Raw genomic sequence first — 16444 nt, forward strand, 5'->3', positions numbered from 1 at the left:
GAGGCCTTGACATCCTGGTCTTCCGTCTTCTGGCTCGTAAGCAGAGAGTCGCAATCACTTTCCCATTGGTCAGCCTGTAATGCACGCCATGGGAAGCATCGATTCGTGGTGCGTGGTGCGGGGTCGTCTGGTATTTGATGGCGGCTTATCACGGGCTTCACGTGGTCTTCAACAATTAATCTGCGCTGGGAGTTGGAGCAATGAGAAACAGAGCGAGTGTCATATACTACACGACGTCTATAATCACCATCCAGAACTACTGGTGTTGGTTATTAGGGTCCACTAACAAAGCTTTCGATAACCAATGCGGTTCTCTTCTTTTTTTCCGTTGCTCATCATCTACGCCGTGATGGCCAAAAACATCGGTGACCTTTCCGTGGACATCATTGCGTCCTTCCATAATCTTTTGGGTGCCTTGGAAGATTCCGACGATGGCTCCGTTCGGAAACGACTCCAGTACAAGTTTCGGGATCAGCTTGCTCGATTAAGGGTATGGTCTGGCGACACTGGCGCTCTCGATAGAGGCCAGGACTCTTTGGAGTCAAGGCTCCGCGACGCATCGCACATTCGCACGCAGATCCTGGAACTGCTTAATGACTTAGCCCAGTCTCTGAAAGATGCGAGAGACATTATGGCTTCCTTCGGACCGTCATGGAACGGTTTGAATAACGAAAAAGAAGTCCCGGATGACGTGGATGCTGAGACAGAAGGCACAGAGATAGCAACAGACATCACGGACTTGGTCGACTGTCTCTCAAGACTCAGCTTTTCCATTCATAACCCGGCACCCCACGACGAAATCTTGGCCTCAAAAGTAACCGACGCCGAGAGCTTCGAACAGCAGGATATCCAGCACGTACGCACAAGGTTTGCGGGTATCAAATATTACCTTGCACGGCGTCTGGGAAAGGCAATATCACGCAGGCGAGAGTACTTTCAGTACCTCAAGACTTCTCAACCCGGTTTCCGCAGTCGTGGAAGCACAAACGAATCCCAACTCGGACCGAAATTAAAGCCTCTCTTGACGCCTGAGCAAGTAGAACGCATCATTTCAGCTGGCGACTTGAGCGACGATGACGACTCTGACCTCGGAGACTCACAGAGTATTCATCAAACACCAAGAATGGCCTCACAGAAAACAAAAGACCCAAGAGTTGCCCGACAACGCTCGGCATCCATGTTTACTTCTTTGTTGAAGGGGGCAACCGACATAAGCGTGGAGTGCCCGTATTGCTATACGGAAATATCTGTAAGGACTGCTTCTTCATTGAAGTAAGTCTGGCCCCGTGAGCGGCTTTTTTTGTTTTATTCAAGCTCAAAAACTGTAGGAAGCATCTGCTGGGAGATCTCAAACCATTCAACTGTTTGGCCGAGGTTTGCGCAATCTCCGAGAACAGCTTTTCGACGCTCGACGAGTGGATGCAACACATGTTGCAAAACCACCTGAGAACATACCGTTGTCCAGTGCTTTGCAAAAACACGTTCATCTCCCGGTCCGATTGCGCGAAGCACTTGGCACAGGAGCATCCTGAGTCGATACCGGAACATCACGTTGATGCATTGATCAGATTGAGTTCGGAACCCTTAGACCCGGACATGGGCGTTTCCTGTCCCATGTGCCTGGAAAGCCTACCATCACTGAAGAACTATAAAACGCATGTGGGAGATCACCTGATGAGTTTGGCGTTAGTTGCGCTACCTGAGGTCGAAGGCCCGGAAAGAAGTCAAGAAGACGACGGAATCGAGAGAGTGGCCTTGGACACAGGCTCCTTCATCACACGCCCCATCTCTCCCGGTGGTAGGACTGGTATATGCGTTACCGTTACCGACAACGAGAAGAAGCCGTCAAATTATAAGAAAACGCCTGCTCTCGTCATCGAAGACACGAAACAACCCCCACGTAGCCGCTCGCAACAGCCACCGGCCAGAGAGAAGCCGACGGGCGTGACACCAGGGAAACGACGATCAACGTCACCTCTAGATGATAGTTGGCAACCACGAGTCTATCTACCGTCACAGATGGCCCCAGTTTCAAGAGCTAGACCAAACGAGTATTTTGTCCCGAAAGAAGGCATAAGCCGCGAAGTCATCGCGGCCAACATCTGCAAATACCTTGGACTCGACGCTATCGCACGGCCATGTTCTCACACGGTGAGACTGAACCAAGACTCACTCAACAGGCGGCTTTGTTACTGACTATCCGTCTAATTAGAACCATACGACGGGAAAAGTTGTTCACGGTTACTACGTAACAGGTTGGAAACCCCTGACGACGGCGAGCAGCCCTTCACCTCCCCTGGTGATGCCTATTGAGCTAACATGATCTGCCAGGCCATGGTCATCGGTCTCAAAGCCGAATCGGTGCGCTGGGAAGCCGAGAGGCAAAAGCGAGCGCCAAGCACCGACGGCGACAACGACATGTCTGCTCGGCCTTCTAGACCCGCCCGTCTTCTTAGAGACAAAGCCTCAAGGTATGATGCGTCCCTGATCAAGTAAGTTCCACTGCGGAGAGACTTTGGCCATGATAGAGACTGAACGTCACAGTGACTTCAACAACGAGCTTCCAAACCACGAGATCCAAAGCAGCCTTCTCGGTCAATTCTCGTGGCTTGTCGATGGAGCTGCCGCCGATCATGTAGACCTCCCGTTTGATCCTGCTATCGGTAACGGCACCGACCTCGACACAGTGTACCTGGCGCCCGGCAGTGCCGATTCATTGACCTCACCATCGTTTGCGCGCGATATAGATGCCACACGTCCGTACATGACACGACCGTCTTACTCATCAACGTCAAAGGCGAGCTATCCCTCCCCGTCCGTACAGTCGATTCTCTACCCCGGCGTAGCACTGGTCCGGGGTATCTGGGCGTCGGCGGCTAAGACACCCGCCGCTGCCGCCGCTGCCGCCAGCACCAGCAAAGATGCGGATACACAAGCCGAGATCCCAATTGCCGATATCCACACGCAGATGAGCTATTTTCCAGGCAGTCGGTTGATCGGACTTGGAGAGACCATTTCAGGCGATGATGACCCAGGGAGGGATGAATAGACACAAGCCTACAAGTCCATCAGCTATAGCTGAATTTAGACTTACGCCTCTTCGCCTTGTTTAAACCATTTGCTGCTGAGACCTGTGTATCTAACATACTTCAACCGCATTATTTAGGTCAGTAAAGGACAGACAACAACTATCTTGCTCCTCCCTTAAGTCGACAAGGACATGTCAGAGGGCTGAAGTCTGTGAGCGCGCCTGTTGAGCGGTGTGGAGGACGAGGCTGACAGTTGTCACAAGGTGTCTTTGACAAGAGAGGAAAAGAACAACAGGCAGCCAAACATCACGCTGGATAGAGAGCAAGGCAGACAAACCTAAGCTGGAGCAGCATGTCACCGCTCAGAGCACAGTACAACCAGGTTCATACTCCCTCCCATCATAAGGCTTTTCATTACACCCCCACTAGACGACGTTCACCGTCCCTGTCCTATTGAGCTAGAGGGAATGACTGCCACCACAATGCCACCAGACGCCCACGCCAGCAGCTTGCCATGCATCAAAAAATAAAACACAAGTATCAACAACAAGAAAACAGAACCAGATGTTGGGTATTTCATTATGAAAGTACCTTGGGTAGGTGTGCGTGTGTGTGTGTATTAGAACAAGAGAGCGTTGCTGCGCTACGTAACCAGAATATTGCTAAATGCGTCCGATATGTCGGCTGGGGTTGGGGCTTGGAACTTATCAGGCGTGTAGCCTGCTGCGAGGCGCTCCTGCATGATCTTCAGGAGGACGGCAGGGACGCTCTCGTCCGTGGCACGGATGGTGAGACGGATCATCTAAGAACAGTTAGTTATTGGCAAACGAACGTGGGGTTGATGAACATTCTGAAGGTGACAAGCTTACCTTTGTCCCGTAGTTTGGCTCCAGACGCATCAAACAACCAAATTTGCCAGCCTCAGAGGTGTGGAGGACGCTTGCTCCAACAAAGTTCTTTGCGTTCGGGTCCACGCCATCAAGGACACGCCATCTGAAACCCTCAACCGTCTGCCGGACAAAGAATTCGTTCATCTCCCTATCCGACTTGCCAGGGGACAGCCCAAAGATATGCTGAGCCTCGCGAGGGGCACCGCCAATTTGCTTCCATCGCCTGAAGAAGTCCTCTGCAGAGAGGTCTGCAGGGTCCATGAACTTGTGGGCGGTGATAGGTAGCTTAAGGGTGACAGCCTGGAGGGCGCCAGCAAGATAGCTGATGCGTATTGTTGGGCTCTTGTCAAACACCCTCTTACACTCAAACATGACAACCTGCTGGGACTGCCCAGCCTGGTAAATTGTGCTGTCTGGCAGGTTCTTCACGTCCCACGTGAGCTTGCCCTTTTCGTTTTCGTCCAGATCCAGCGTCGTAGTAAACGAGCCTAGTGCTGTCGGCGTCTTGTTCTTGAAGTAGAGAATCAAGCATGCCATTTGGCCTCTGTACTCTGACCGCACACCAACCTGGATCTGACCGTCCTCGTACAACACGCCTTCAGCCTTGAGTAGCAACTTGTTGTATCCAGCCTCCCAGTTGGGGGACAAGTGAGCGGCACTGGCGAGATTCGGCGCCTTCGTCTTGGGCTCGGCGGGTCCAATGTTGTTCATGTCCAGACCAGCCAAATCGTTGACGCCGTTGCCGTGGCCATTCGTGCCGTTCGAGCCTCCATTGGCAGCGGGAGGATTGCCATTTGTGCTGAATGTTCGCCTGAGACCGCCCTCCTTGGCTATCTTCAGCTCTGCCACATCGGCGTTGGCATCCTTGCCACCGACAATCCATGTTCTCTTATCGCTAGTGTTGGCATGCTTCTGGTGCACTCTGGCAAGCAGCGCAGACTGGCGTTCCGAGAACGGAGGCATCTCATCGCATACGGTTCGCAGGAGGTCGTCTGTCGGCATCGTTGCTAACGTCAAGTACTCGCATGCCCTCTGCTGAAGCTCCGAATCGAGCGTGTGGCTAAAGACCTGGAAGGCCTTCAGGAGCTGGGGCTTGATTTCGGGGAAAAGGTTGACAAATTTGACGTAGCAAGAAAGGATCATGGCCCTTGTACTTGATGAACAAGCGGCAACCTTGCTCTGGAGGGCCAGGAACTGCTCGATGGGACTGCACTTGGGCTGGTCGGCAATGAGGTGACCGAACTCGCCCAGAATGTACGCTCCGATCTTGACCAGCGTCTCGTGGCAGTGGTCCGACTTGACGTACTGCAATGAGTGCTGCGCGGCGTAGACCTGCAGTTCCTCGTTGTTTGTCACGATTTGGATGACACGCTGCCAGACCTCATCGCTAACGTGGTCACCGGCCATGGCGATAAGACGCAGCGAGATGTCCACGTACCACTGCACATCAGTAGCGTACCTTTCGGTCAGAATGGCAATCTTGAGCACCATCTCCTCTCGGATGGCAAAGTCGGCATTCTGGAGGTAGTGAAGTAGCTCGCCCACGATGACTTGGGCATTTGACGAGTCGCACATGCTGTAAAGAAGGTCAAGACCCTTTCTCCGCACGCTAATATCTCTGTCCTTGAGAGATCCCAGAATAACATCCTGGTGCTGCTTGATCGGCTCCAGAGTGTCGATCCGAGCTGCGAGATGCGTCATAGCCTCCAATCCCAGGTACCGAACATTGGTTTCCCTAGAAGTCAAGAAACGGCCCAACCGAGATGAGATTTGTTTCAGCAAGGCATTCTCGTTGTCGAGGTGAATGATGAGGTTGATGGCTTCGAAGAGAACAGCGTTCTGTGCGTTGTTCTGCTGGACGTTCTTGGTCTGCTCCATCGCGAGATTAAGGATCTTCTGCAGAGACTCACGGATCATATCGCGGACATGGGTGTCATCTGGAACAGTCAGCTGCTATCAACCGACATCAGGGCACACCACTCATTGACTCACCCGAAGGAGGGAAGTACTGCAGCAGGCGCAGAAGCTTGACCTGGAGCCAAGGGCACGGGACCTTGTAGTAAAGGTAGTCCGGAGTGTACTCTCCATCAATGACTATCCTCTTCATCCTTGCGGTGGCCTTGGCGTACGCCCCCTTGTACGCGTTCAGATTGTCCTGAGCAAGGGCCATGACGAGGGATGTAACAGACAGAGCGACGCCGACATCCACGTCGTCCATCAACGAGATGATGCGCTCGGCCCATTGTGGTTGAACGATATCGGGGTTCTTGCGGTACAGACGAAGGAGGGTGAGCGACGCCTTCTTCTTCACGAACGCCTTGGATGTCCTGCAAGCCCCCTTGTTAGCTTACACTAAGGGACCCAAAGTCGAGTTGGACATACGGCGAGATGAGAAGCCGGTGAACTTCTCCGCTCAGGGCCTCTCCCATTTCCCTGCCACCGACATTGGCGATCGCGTGGAGAGCTAGGCAGTTGAACAGCTCGTTGTGGTCCAGCAGGTCCTTCCGTATGCTGTTGACGACGAGGTGGAGCAGCTCGTGCTTCTCGTGGAGGAAGAGGGTCATGGCGAGGTAGCCAATCTGCTTCTCCGAATACTTATTCGCCGAGATGAGGTTGACGGCTTCGAGGTGGCCGAAATCGACGTCCCATCCGAGGATGTAGATATATAGGAGCTTCGAGGACCGTCAGTTTCATTTCATTACCCCAGCCCGTGGGCAGCAGCGGAGCTCCCGTACCTTGCACACATATTTCTTCTTGTGATAGCCGCTGAGGTTTCCGTCTGGAAAGGGGGTTAGCACCGCTGCATCGTACCGTCGGACCATCGCAGTCGATCCTCACCCTTGAACTTTTGCCTGCACGCAAGAACCTCGGTCAGTACATCATCGCGAAACGCCACGGATCGGCGCGGTCGGGCGAAGGGTGTCCTGCTCACCGGATGTTGGCCAACTCCTTGTTGATTCTCTTCTCCTCCAACTCCCTAGCTCTCGCGTTTCTCAAGTCGGCGATGAACTGCACCAGTCCTCGCATATTCGAGTTGTTGCTGCTCGAGCGGCCCAGGAATCCAGACGCCGCGGACGACATTTCTGCGGCGATGGTCGAACCCGACAGGTAGCTTTCCTAACGATACCTTGTCTCTCTTTCTCTTTCCAACAAATCTCCCCCCTCCACGTCGCGGAACGGGGCAGACGGATTCGTCGGATTGGCGGGCGTCGGTGGGTTCACGCCAGAGGTGTGTTTCGTGGAAGCGGTGCGATGCGGTCTCGGTTCAATGCTCGGAAACGCGAAAATGGTTCGAGTGTTGTATGTTTGTATGTTGTACAATATTGAATGCGCTAGGCGAGCGTCGGGCGATTACTCCATGCGCGCGAGAGTTCTTGGTTGGATGTGCTGTTCGGTTGCCCCAGCTGCTGCGTGGAGTTCTTGGGGGAGAAGGGCGGTCCAATGGTCGGGTTCGGAGGACAGTGGACGGTGGACGGTGAACGGTGGACTCGGCGACTCGAACTCGAAACTGACCGGCAAGTCCCGCTGCAGGTGCGACTTGACAATGCGTCTCGGGGGGAGCAGCGGCGAATATTGACGGAATGCAGTGCCGTGATTTTTTTTTTGTCGCGCACGCGAGTAACAGCGTGGCAGTAGATAGAGTTCGTCGCGGAAATAGGGGAGTTTGTCGATTCGCGATGTTGCACCAGAGGGGAGCGGCGAAGGAAAGTGGACGAGAAGGGAATCAAAACTCCAAGGAAAGGGGGTCGAGAGAGAGAAAGGGACACAGAGAGAAGACGACACTTTAGAGAAGACAGTGGAGGCTCAGGCTCTGGCTAAGGCCCGGAAGGCTTGGGAATGCAGCCAATGTGTGGAGATGGCGCGGCGCACAATTGGCTTACGGACGGCGGGGGGGGACAGAGTGCGAGGGTGTAGTACAGTCGGTGCAGTCGGTGCAGTCGGTGCAGTCGGTGCAGTCGGTGCAGTCGGTGCAGTCGGTGCAGTCGGTGCAGTCGGTGCAGTCGGTGCAGTCGGTGCAGTCGGTGCAGTCGAAGCAGTCGAAGCAGTTGGAACGGGCCTGTCAAACCGCCGTCAGCTTCCCCAGTAAATCACAATGCACCAATGCACGCTTGACACAGTCCAGTCAGCCGCTGCAAGTCCAACGTCACAAGGGACTTCCGACCACAATGTTGTCCTTGGGGGAGAGCAATGAGCAGTGAAAGAGTGAAGATGCTCCCCAATCCTGATTGCTGAGTCACCATCGTGACCTGGGCTTGGACTTGGACTTGGTTTGACCGGGGTGTTCCTGAACTCGCACAATGGCCGGGTCCGTGCTTTGAACCCCGTCGGCCCGCTATAGATGGCGGTACGTACCTCATCAACTGGAGCTGTGCGGATGTGCTGCATCATCAATTCCCAAATCCCATTGAAGCTTTGCTTGGCTTCCCCCCCAGCTGTCAGTCCGAAAATAAGAAAACCTTGGAACAAACGAACATCCGCCCCCCTCCCGCCCTCTCCCTCTCCCTCCCACAACATTCCCCGATTGAGGTCCGACCTTCCCCATGTCCGTCTCCGCCCGGTCCAGACATGTAATGCCAGCAATGAACCGCGCCGCCAAACGCCTGTGCCTCGCCGCGCCGTCTGCGCCGGGCTGCTCCCGCCCCTTCCTCCTCCCCGTCGCCGGCCTCGGCTCCGGCTTCGGCCTCGGACCTGTCAGCGTACCCCGCCGCTCCTACGCCTTCGCCTCCGGCGGCGGCGGCGCCCAGGCCTTTCAGGTCTTCAACCGCCGCACAAAATGGCTGCAAAAGGAGCGCGCCGCCTCCAACCCCGAGGCCAGCCGCCAGGCAGATTACCTCAAGGACGAGATCGCGAACCGCCTCTGCGAGAGGCTACTTGTAAGGAAGCGCACGGAAACCTTGCCTGCTCACCCAGGTTCGCTAACGTTGGCGTGACCTTTCCCCCGATCGACAGGACATCAAGCGCAACTTCCCCCGCGTCCTCGACCTCGGCGCAAACTCGTGCAACATCGCCCGCGCCCTCACCCGCGAGAATCCCGACCAAGACCCCGCGATGCCCATCACCCCGCCCCTCTCGACCCGCATCGACGAGCTCGTCGCCGCCGAGTCCTCCCACGCCCTCCTCCACCGCGACGCCGACCTCCCCTTCAACGCCGACATTAACGTCACCCGCCAGGTCCTCGTCGACGAGGAGCACATCCCCTTCCCCCCGGCCACCTTCGACCTCGTACTGAGCTCCCTGAGTATGCACTGGATCAACGACCTCCCGGGTGTCCTGACCCAGATCAACAACGTCCTGAAGCCAGATAGCCCCTTCATCGGCGCCATGCTCGGCGGCGACAGCCTGTTCGAGCTGCGCACGTCACTGCAGCTTGCCGAGCAGGAGCGCCGCGGCGGCATGTCCCCCCACGTCTCCCCGCTGGCTGACGTCCGCGACGTCGGCGGCCTGATGCAGCGAGCCGGCTTTAAGATGCTGACCGTCGACATCGACGACATCGTCGTCGACTACCCGGACACCTTTGCCCTCATGCAGGACCTGCAGGCCATGGGCGAGGGCAACGCCATCCTCGGCAGGGAGATGGGCGCCATCAGGAGGGACGTGCTCCTGGCGAACGAGGGCATCTACAGGGAGCTCCACGGCAACGAGGACGGGAGCATTCCCGCGACCTTCCGCATCATCTACATGATCGGCTGGCACGAGGGCGGCGACCAGCCCAAGCCGTTACCTAGAGGATCCGGAGACGTGAACCTCAAGGACATTCTCGAGTCCAACTAGATGACGCTGTGGCACTTTGTAACAATACCCTTCCCCTTTCACAATCTGTAAAACAAAAAGGAACAGACTTGAACAAAAAGAAATCTATGGCTTTCCATTGTCGGCACGCCAAATAAGTCTACGTTGGAAATCGTAGAAGGACAAGCTATGTATCTGCCTACACTGAGCATGCCCACGCTCGTCATGAACTTCATTATCAGCCACCCATCCCCTCTCCTTACTTTCCGCAAAACCCCAACCTTAAACCCTTCTCCAGTCGGTCATGACACGGCCAATGGTTCCCAGGCCGGCCACGTCGACGACCTTCTCATGCCAGCTCAGCAGCACGCTCATGGCGCTGCCGACGTTCTCGTTCGTGCCTCCCGGCCGTCCGCCGATTTGGCTGAACCCGCCGGGGGCGGCCTGCTGCGGCGGCGGCGACCTCAGACCGCCGGAGCTGGCCGCGGATCCCGCCATGCCCTTGTAGATGTACTTCATGAGGACGTCGAGCAGCTCGGGGCCGCCGGCCGAGCCGTAAATAGACTTGAGGAGGGGCGTCATCTCCGAAGCCTTGATGGACTGAAGGACCTCGGTGATGGTCTGAAGGTGGGCGTCCTGTCGCCAGCGCACACGTTAGCTCACTCTTTGTTGGATTCCCGCCTGTCGCCGCCAGCATAACTCGGTGCTGGCCTGGAAAGAAATGAGAAGGCTAGATCCACACGAGGAGTCAACGCACCTTGGCGGCATCGGGGCCGTTGTAGACGGGAAACTCCAAGCATCCCCTCAGCGCACCCTCGGCATCTCCGCCACGGAGGAGCTGCCGCACCTGGCCGGCGAGCTGTCGCACTTCGTCCTCGCCGATCTCGGGCTGCGGCGGGTGCAGCGTCGACGTGTCAAAGTTGCACGCCGAATCCTCCTGCAGAGCGTCGATGTTGATGGTCCGCCAGGCGTCGCTGAGCGAGGCGGACGTGTGCTGCTGGATAATGGACATCGTGTCGGCAGTGGTCTGTAATTTGTTGAGGGCCGGCGGAATTGCTAATCGGACCGAAGTGTGTATTGTCTCGTGTAGGATGAACGGGGTACAGATTCGTGGGTGGTCGGTTTGCAGTCCAATGGCACGGGGTTCGTCGTGAGCGTAGCGTAACTCCAAGGAACTCTCTTGCCTTGCGTCAGGTAAGGTCGGAGGGAGGTGAGGTAAGGCAGGCAATGGTGGGGAGTTGGCCCGTTGTGGAGGATGTGGGGTTCGAGGAGGCGGTGCGTGCTTGGTTGACGACGCTGGTCCGTGCGGCTTCTATTCCTCAGTGCGAACCCGCTGCAGACTGGGGCTCACTCACGTTCATTGAGCCAATGCATCAGCAGCTTCCACATCACTTTGTCATTGACATTTTGGTCGACGATGTCTCACATCACTACCGTCATCTGCTTTATTGAGACACACACACACACACACACATAGAGAGAGAGAGAGAGAGAGAATGTGTGTGTGTGTGTGTGTGAGAGTGTGTATGTGAGACTTTGCAACTTAGGAGAGTAGATATTGTGGCGTATACTCTATAAGCAGAAACAAATCACTGAGACAAGGCGTGGTTAAGAACGAATAATTGCATGCCATTGTCTAGGTCCAAAAGTTGCCCGTCACCTACTCTCGGGCCCCCACATACGTATACACAAACAAACGTCGACCGGTTGTCATTCCACGCTGCCGGCCTCTCGAGGATATCAAGCCCCCGCACAAAGCGTCTTCGGCTCTCATGCGTCAATCAGGTTCTCCTCGTTTTGCTGCACCTGTGCCCTCTGCTTGCCCTTGTCCTTGGCCTCCTTTGCCGCGCGCTGGTAGAACTCGTTGAGAATCTTACCGGGGATACGGTTGAGGAGCTCCTTGGGGTACAAGCGGAGCAAGCTCCACGCGAGGTCCAGAGACTCGTAAATGGTGCGAGCCTCGTACTGGCCCTGGTTGATGAACTGGCGCTCGAACTTCTCGAGGAACTCCAGTGACAGCTTGTCTTCGGCAGACAGAGCCTCCTCACCGACGACGGCCTTCATGGCAGCAGCGTCGCGACCGATGGCGTACTTGGCGTAAAGCTGGTTGGAAACATCGCCGTGGTCCTTGCGAGTCATACCCTCACCAATGGCAGACTTCATGAGACGAGACAGGGACGGCAGAACGTTGATGGGCGGGTAGATACCACGGTTGTACAGGCCTCTGTCGACGAAGATCTGTCCCTCCGTAATGTAACCCGTCAAGTCGGGAATGGGGTGAGTGATATCCTCGTTGGGCATGGTCAAAATGGGCACCTGCGTGATGGAACCGTTACGTCCAGACACACGGCCGGCACGCTCGTAAATGGTGGACAAATCAGTGTACATGTAACCGGGGTAACCGCGACGACCGGGGACTTCCTCACGGGCGGCCGAAACCTCACGGAGGGCATCGCAGTAGGCGGACAGATCCGTCAGGATGACAAGGACGTGCTTCTCGAGCTGGTAAGCGTAGTATTCGGCGGTCGTGAGAGCGAGACGAGGAGTGATGATACGCTCGATACTACAGCACGGTCAGTCCATTCTTCTTTCGTATATGCCTCGAGGAGGAATACTCACGTAGGGTCGTTGGCAAGGTTAAGGAAGAGGGTGACACGCTCCAGACTGCCGTTCTCCTCGAAGTCGCGCGTGAAGAATCTGGCCGTCTCCAAGTTGACACCCATGGCACCGAAAACGATGGAGAAGTTCTCCTCGTGACCGTCGTGGACACCCTTGTTGGTGATTCCCTGCTTCTGGACCAAGCTGGCCTGTCTGCAGATCTGGGCGGCGATTTCGTTGTGCGGCAGACCGGACGAGGAGAAAATGGGGATCTTTTGGCCACGGGCGATGGAGTTCATGGTGTCGATGGCGGAGATACCGGTCGAGATCATCTCCTCGGGGTATTCCTGTAATACGTTAGAGTCCATGCTAGACGCCATGGGGAGAAAGGGGTGAACATACACGGGAGAAGGGGTTGATGGGACTGCCGTTGATGTCGAGGTAGTCCTCGGCCAGGACCTTGGGGCCCTTGTCAATAGCTCGTCCAGAACCATCAAAGATACGACCAAGCATGTCCTCCGACACGCCGAGCTTCAAGCTCTGGCCGGTAAACTCGACTTTCGTCTGGTGGGAATTTAGCACACGCATCCTTTTGTCGTAATAGCCGTGGTCTCATACCTTCTGGACATCGATGCCTGATGTGCCCTCGAAGACCTATTTTCCATCGTCAATCCATGTTATTTTTTCGCATGATCGCTCGGCTCGCATACCTGGACGACGGCTCGGTCACCTGTAGATGGTTCGTCAGCACGCAAGTCATTGCATGTCAGAGTCGCATTGGTAAATACCTCGGGCCTCAAGGACCTGACCCTGTCTGTTGGTTCCATCGGGCAGGGTCAAAGAGACGATCTCGTTGTATCTGGGGAATTTGACCTAAACACCAAGTCAGCGCCGGAACCCGAACATGGCTCTGCCACGTCCAGCGCGGCGGGCGACACGCACATTCTCGAGGATGACGAGGGGTCCGTTGACACCGCCGACGGTGTTGTACCGAATTCTCGGCACGATCGAGTAGGAGGGCTCTCGGGGGTCACTCATTGCTTCTGACTTCAATGAGACAGCGCCCGAGTAGAAGACAATGCGTTTTGGGTCGAGGGCGTCGATTAGGAAGGGTGTGGGCGGGCGGATGAATGGAGACGTTGCGAGGCGACGGACGTAGCTGGAGGAGGTTGGCAGGTCGGTGCAGTCAGTGTCGTCGAATGCACAGCACTGGAGCTTGCTTCGTCTTTGGTGGAGCCCACTCACTCGGTAAGCTGGGTCACAGGTGGCGCCGATAAGATCAGTGGTCACCTCACAGTTCGCTCGTTCACTTTTGGGGGGGCGCTGGCCTGGGAGCTTCCCAGTCAGCCACCAGTGTCGGTATCAGTGTCAGCTTGGCTGGGCCTTAGCGTCAGTGTGGCTTGCAGTGACATCACATGACTGTGTCTCTTCGCTCTCTCGCTCCCCCGCAGCATCTTGGCATTCATATGGCTTGCAACATTCATCGGCGAAGGGACATGTAATATAGGTTCAATAAGCAAATTGATTGTTTCGACACAAATTCGATATCATAGATTGAATCTCCGTTATGCCGCGGTTTCACGCGTTCTGGCCCCCAGCACCGCCTTACCGACAGTGCTGTCGTTGGCCTTACCCAGCTCGCCCGTGATCCACGCACCAATGTCCGACATGGCATCCAGATCGATGCCGGTATCCATGCCCAGGCTCTCGATAAAGTAGATCATATTCTCCGTGGACACGTTCCCGGTAGCGCCGGGGCTGTACGGGCATCCCCCGAGCCCGCCAACACTGCTGTCAAACGTGCGGATGCCGTGCTCCAAGGAGACAGCCGTGTTCACCAGCGCCTGGCCGTACGTGTCGTGGAAGTGCATGGCGATATCCTCGTTCCTGATGCCTGCAGCCCTCATGCAGTTCAGCAACTCCTTCGTCCGGGGCGCCGTGCCCATGCCCGTAGTGTCGCCGAGGGAAACCTCGTCAGCGCCCGACTCCAACAGCTCCGTCGAGATCTCGGCTACCTTGTGCGGGTCGACGTTGTAGCCCTCAAAGGGACAGCCGAGGACGACGGAGACATACGCGCGGACGCGAAGGCCGGCGCCCTTTGCATCTCGGATGACGTCACGGAAACGTTCGAGTGATGTCGCGATGTCGCAGTTGAGGTTCTTTTTGGAAAAAGACTCGGTCGCGGCCGCAAATACGGCGACTTCGATGGCGGGCTTCGACTCGTCCGTCGACGGTTGGAGCTGCGATGCGAAAGCGCCGGGATACTTGCCCAGCAGCGCCTGCGCGTTCTGCAGTCCTTTGATATTCGGGGCGAGGAACGAGTACGATGTTTGCGACGGGGATGAGATGTTTCGTGTGAGGATATGCTCGAGAATGTCGCTCGAATTGGCCATCTGCAAGAACCCATCGTCAATAACGACAGCTCCTCAAAGTCGTCAGACCACTTTCTCTTCCTTCGGCTTACCTGAGGAACCCATTTGGGCGAGACGAAAGAGCCGCCCTCAATCGTGGAAACGCCCGTCTTGGCGAGCCTCTCAATCAGTTCGATCTTTGTGCCGAGGGGTATCGTCTTCTTCTCGTTTTGCAGTCCATCGCGGGGGCCGACCTCGACGAGCTTGACGTAGTTGTCGCGGGGCGGTTGCTGGATTGGGCCGCTGGCGGTCGCGAAACCCCTCGCAGGGCGAATTTGGGCCCTTCGGCAGGCCCTACAGATTGCTGGGCGGATGGTGGCAAGCATTTTGAAGTTGAATTGTTCAAAGATTGTCAACGAGGGGTTGGTCGGCAAGCTTGTAAGGCAACTGAATGAGAGCTGGGGCGCAGAGAGCTTGGCCGCATATCATCGGCTTCTACAATGCCTCGGTCATGGGACGGATACCCGGCACCATCTGCTGCCAGCTGGGCATCTATTCAAGCCAAAATGCCGTTCCCCCGATTTCTGCAACACCAATACCCTGCATCATGGCAAGTCGCATCTTCTTGCCCCCTTAGGTCGCTTGCACTTCTGTGTCATGCCTCATCTGCTTGGCTTCTTTACTCTGCCTCGTTGGTTGGCATGAGACTATTTCTTTTACGAGATCACATCCAGTACTGTTGCAGTTCAGACTGCTGCGCCCTCCCTATGGGTGCTACTCTGTTATGCAGCCAGGCATCACAGCAGGCGGATTAGACGACGAGTTGAACCAAGCGCGCTTTCTCCTGAAAATGTGTTGTAACTTTAGTCTCATGCGTGTAACGCTTCAATCGAAGCGTCCTCGGCGGTGCATGCGCTGCTGTTCTCTTGAGAGTGAAGGTACTGAGTGACTATTTGTCTTGTAACTAAGATGCTGCTCTTCTTCGATGATCCTGTTTGTGCTGCCCCCCCGGTCTTTGGACCTTTTTACTACGATTTATACTAAGGAATGTAATGCTAAAATACTCGGTATGGGAGACGGAGAGCTTGCTGCCCCTCGTCGCCCTGAGTGGCATATTCATGCCTCAGCTCGCAGCAGCTCAGGCACCGACGCAGCCATCAATACCGGCCATCATGCCCACGCTGGCCGGCCCAGCGAATCCCAGAACGACGCAATTGGATGAGCTTTTCTCGAAAAAAGGTCTCTTATTGTCGTGGTTATACGTGTATATACTTGAGCGCTAGGCCTTGCTGAGTGACCACAAAGATCCCGGGCAGAATGCACAAACTCCGCTATGCTGGGACAACTTCCGAAAAGCGCGTGCTCGTCGTTGCTACCAGGACGCTCGACGACACAGGCACGGCGGCCGCCGCCGGCGTCATGACCGGCTGCCTCCGTTTAGCCCACGAGGCCATCAGAAAATGAGGGCCTCCGCCCCGGTTCTTCGGCAACCGGTGTTCAACTGACACGCCTCATCATGCACTGCTTCCAGATCGTTTGCCCGACTGAGGCAGCAAACTTGTTCACGAAACAGCTTCTCGAGGGCGTCTGCCAGGAGCCACGGCGGTCGACAATGGTGGCTTCCCTCTCCAGACCGGAACAACGATCACGATTGAGGGCGTCGAGGCGACGGCGGCGGAGACATCTAAGAAGAGTGGGCCAGACGGCGCGCTGCCGGCGTGTTGGCCATTCTCCTAGGCCTATCAACTGTGGCCACTACAGTGAGAATCATGTCTTTGCTGTTGTGAGTAGATGTACAGTTGTGTCAGATACGATATTGAGATCTCGGAGGCTACTTTATGACGGT

General features: G+C 55.8%; 5 protein-coding genes across 5 annotated transcripts; 2 read left to right on the plus strand and 3 right to left on the minus strand.

Annotated features, from left to right (window-relative positions):
- Positions 1-304: 304 nt before the first annotated feature.
- Positions 305-3049, plus strand: CH63R_10358 (Transcription factor RfeG; the record flags this gene model as incomplete). The annotated part of the gene is made up of 4 exons (XM_018305332.1): positions 305-1272; positions 1329-2151; positions 2332-2492; positions 2545-3049. 4 exons carry the CDS (start codon positions 305-307, stop codon positions 3047-3049), a joined length of 2457 nt encoding a protein of 818 aa, XP_018154756.1.
- Positions 3050-3672: 623 nt separating this feature from the next.
- CH63R_10359 (Ap-2 complex subunit alpha) lies at positions 3673-6741 on the minus strand (the record flags this gene model as incomplete). Its single annotated transcript, XM_018305333.1, has 5 exons — positions 3673-3831; positions 3899-5856; positions 5912-6246; positions 6302-6591; positions 6655-6741. The coding sequence occupies 5 exons, from the start codon at positions 6739-6741 to the stop codon at positions 3673-3675; spliced, it is 2829 nt and encodes a 942-aa protein (XP_018154757.1).
- Positions 6742-8499: 1758 nt separating this feature from the next.
- On the plus strand, positions 8500-9691 carry CH63R_10360 (Methyltransferase; the record flags this gene model as incomplete). Its single annotated transcript, XM_018305334.1, has 2 exons — positions 8500-8793; positions 8870-9691. The coding sequence occupies 2 exons, from the start codon at positions 8500-8502 to the stop codon at positions 9689-9691; spliced, it is 1116 nt and encodes a 371-aa protein (XP_018154758.1).
- Positions 9692-9931: 240 nt separating this feature from the next.
- CH63R_10361 (Actin-related protein 2/3 complex subunit 5) lies at positions 9932-10661 on the minus strand (the record flags this gene model as incomplete). Its single annotated transcript, XM_018305335.1, has 2 exons — positions 9932-10285; positions 10407-10661. 2 exons carry the CDS (start codon positions 10659-10661, stop codon positions 9932-9934), a joined length of 609 nt encoding a protein of 202 aa, XP_018154759.1.
- A 758-nt stretch (positions 10662-11419) lies between these two features.
- CH63R_10362 (V-type proton ATPase subunit B) lies at positions 11420-14984 on the minus strand (the record flags this gene model as incomplete). The annotated part of the gene is made up of 9 exons (XM_018305336.1): positions 11420-12212; positions 12269-12594; positions 12650-12811; positions 12866-12901; positions 12958-12977; positions 13036-13120; positions 13190-13575; positions 13857-14640; positions 14712-14984. 9 exons carry the CDS (start codon positions 14982-14984, stop codon positions 11420-11422), a joined length of 2865 nt encoding a protein of 954 aa, XP_018154760.1.
- Between the last annotated feature and the right edge of the window lie 1460 nt (positions 14985-16444).

Source organism: Colletotrichum higginsianum (assembly GCF_001672515.1).
Source record: "Colletotrichum higginsianum IMI 349063 chromosome 7 map unlocalized unitig_7, whole genome shotgun sequence".
NCBI lineage: Eukaryota > Fungi > Ascomycota > Sordariomycetes > Glomerellales > Glomerellaceae > Colletotrichum > Colletotrichum higginsianum.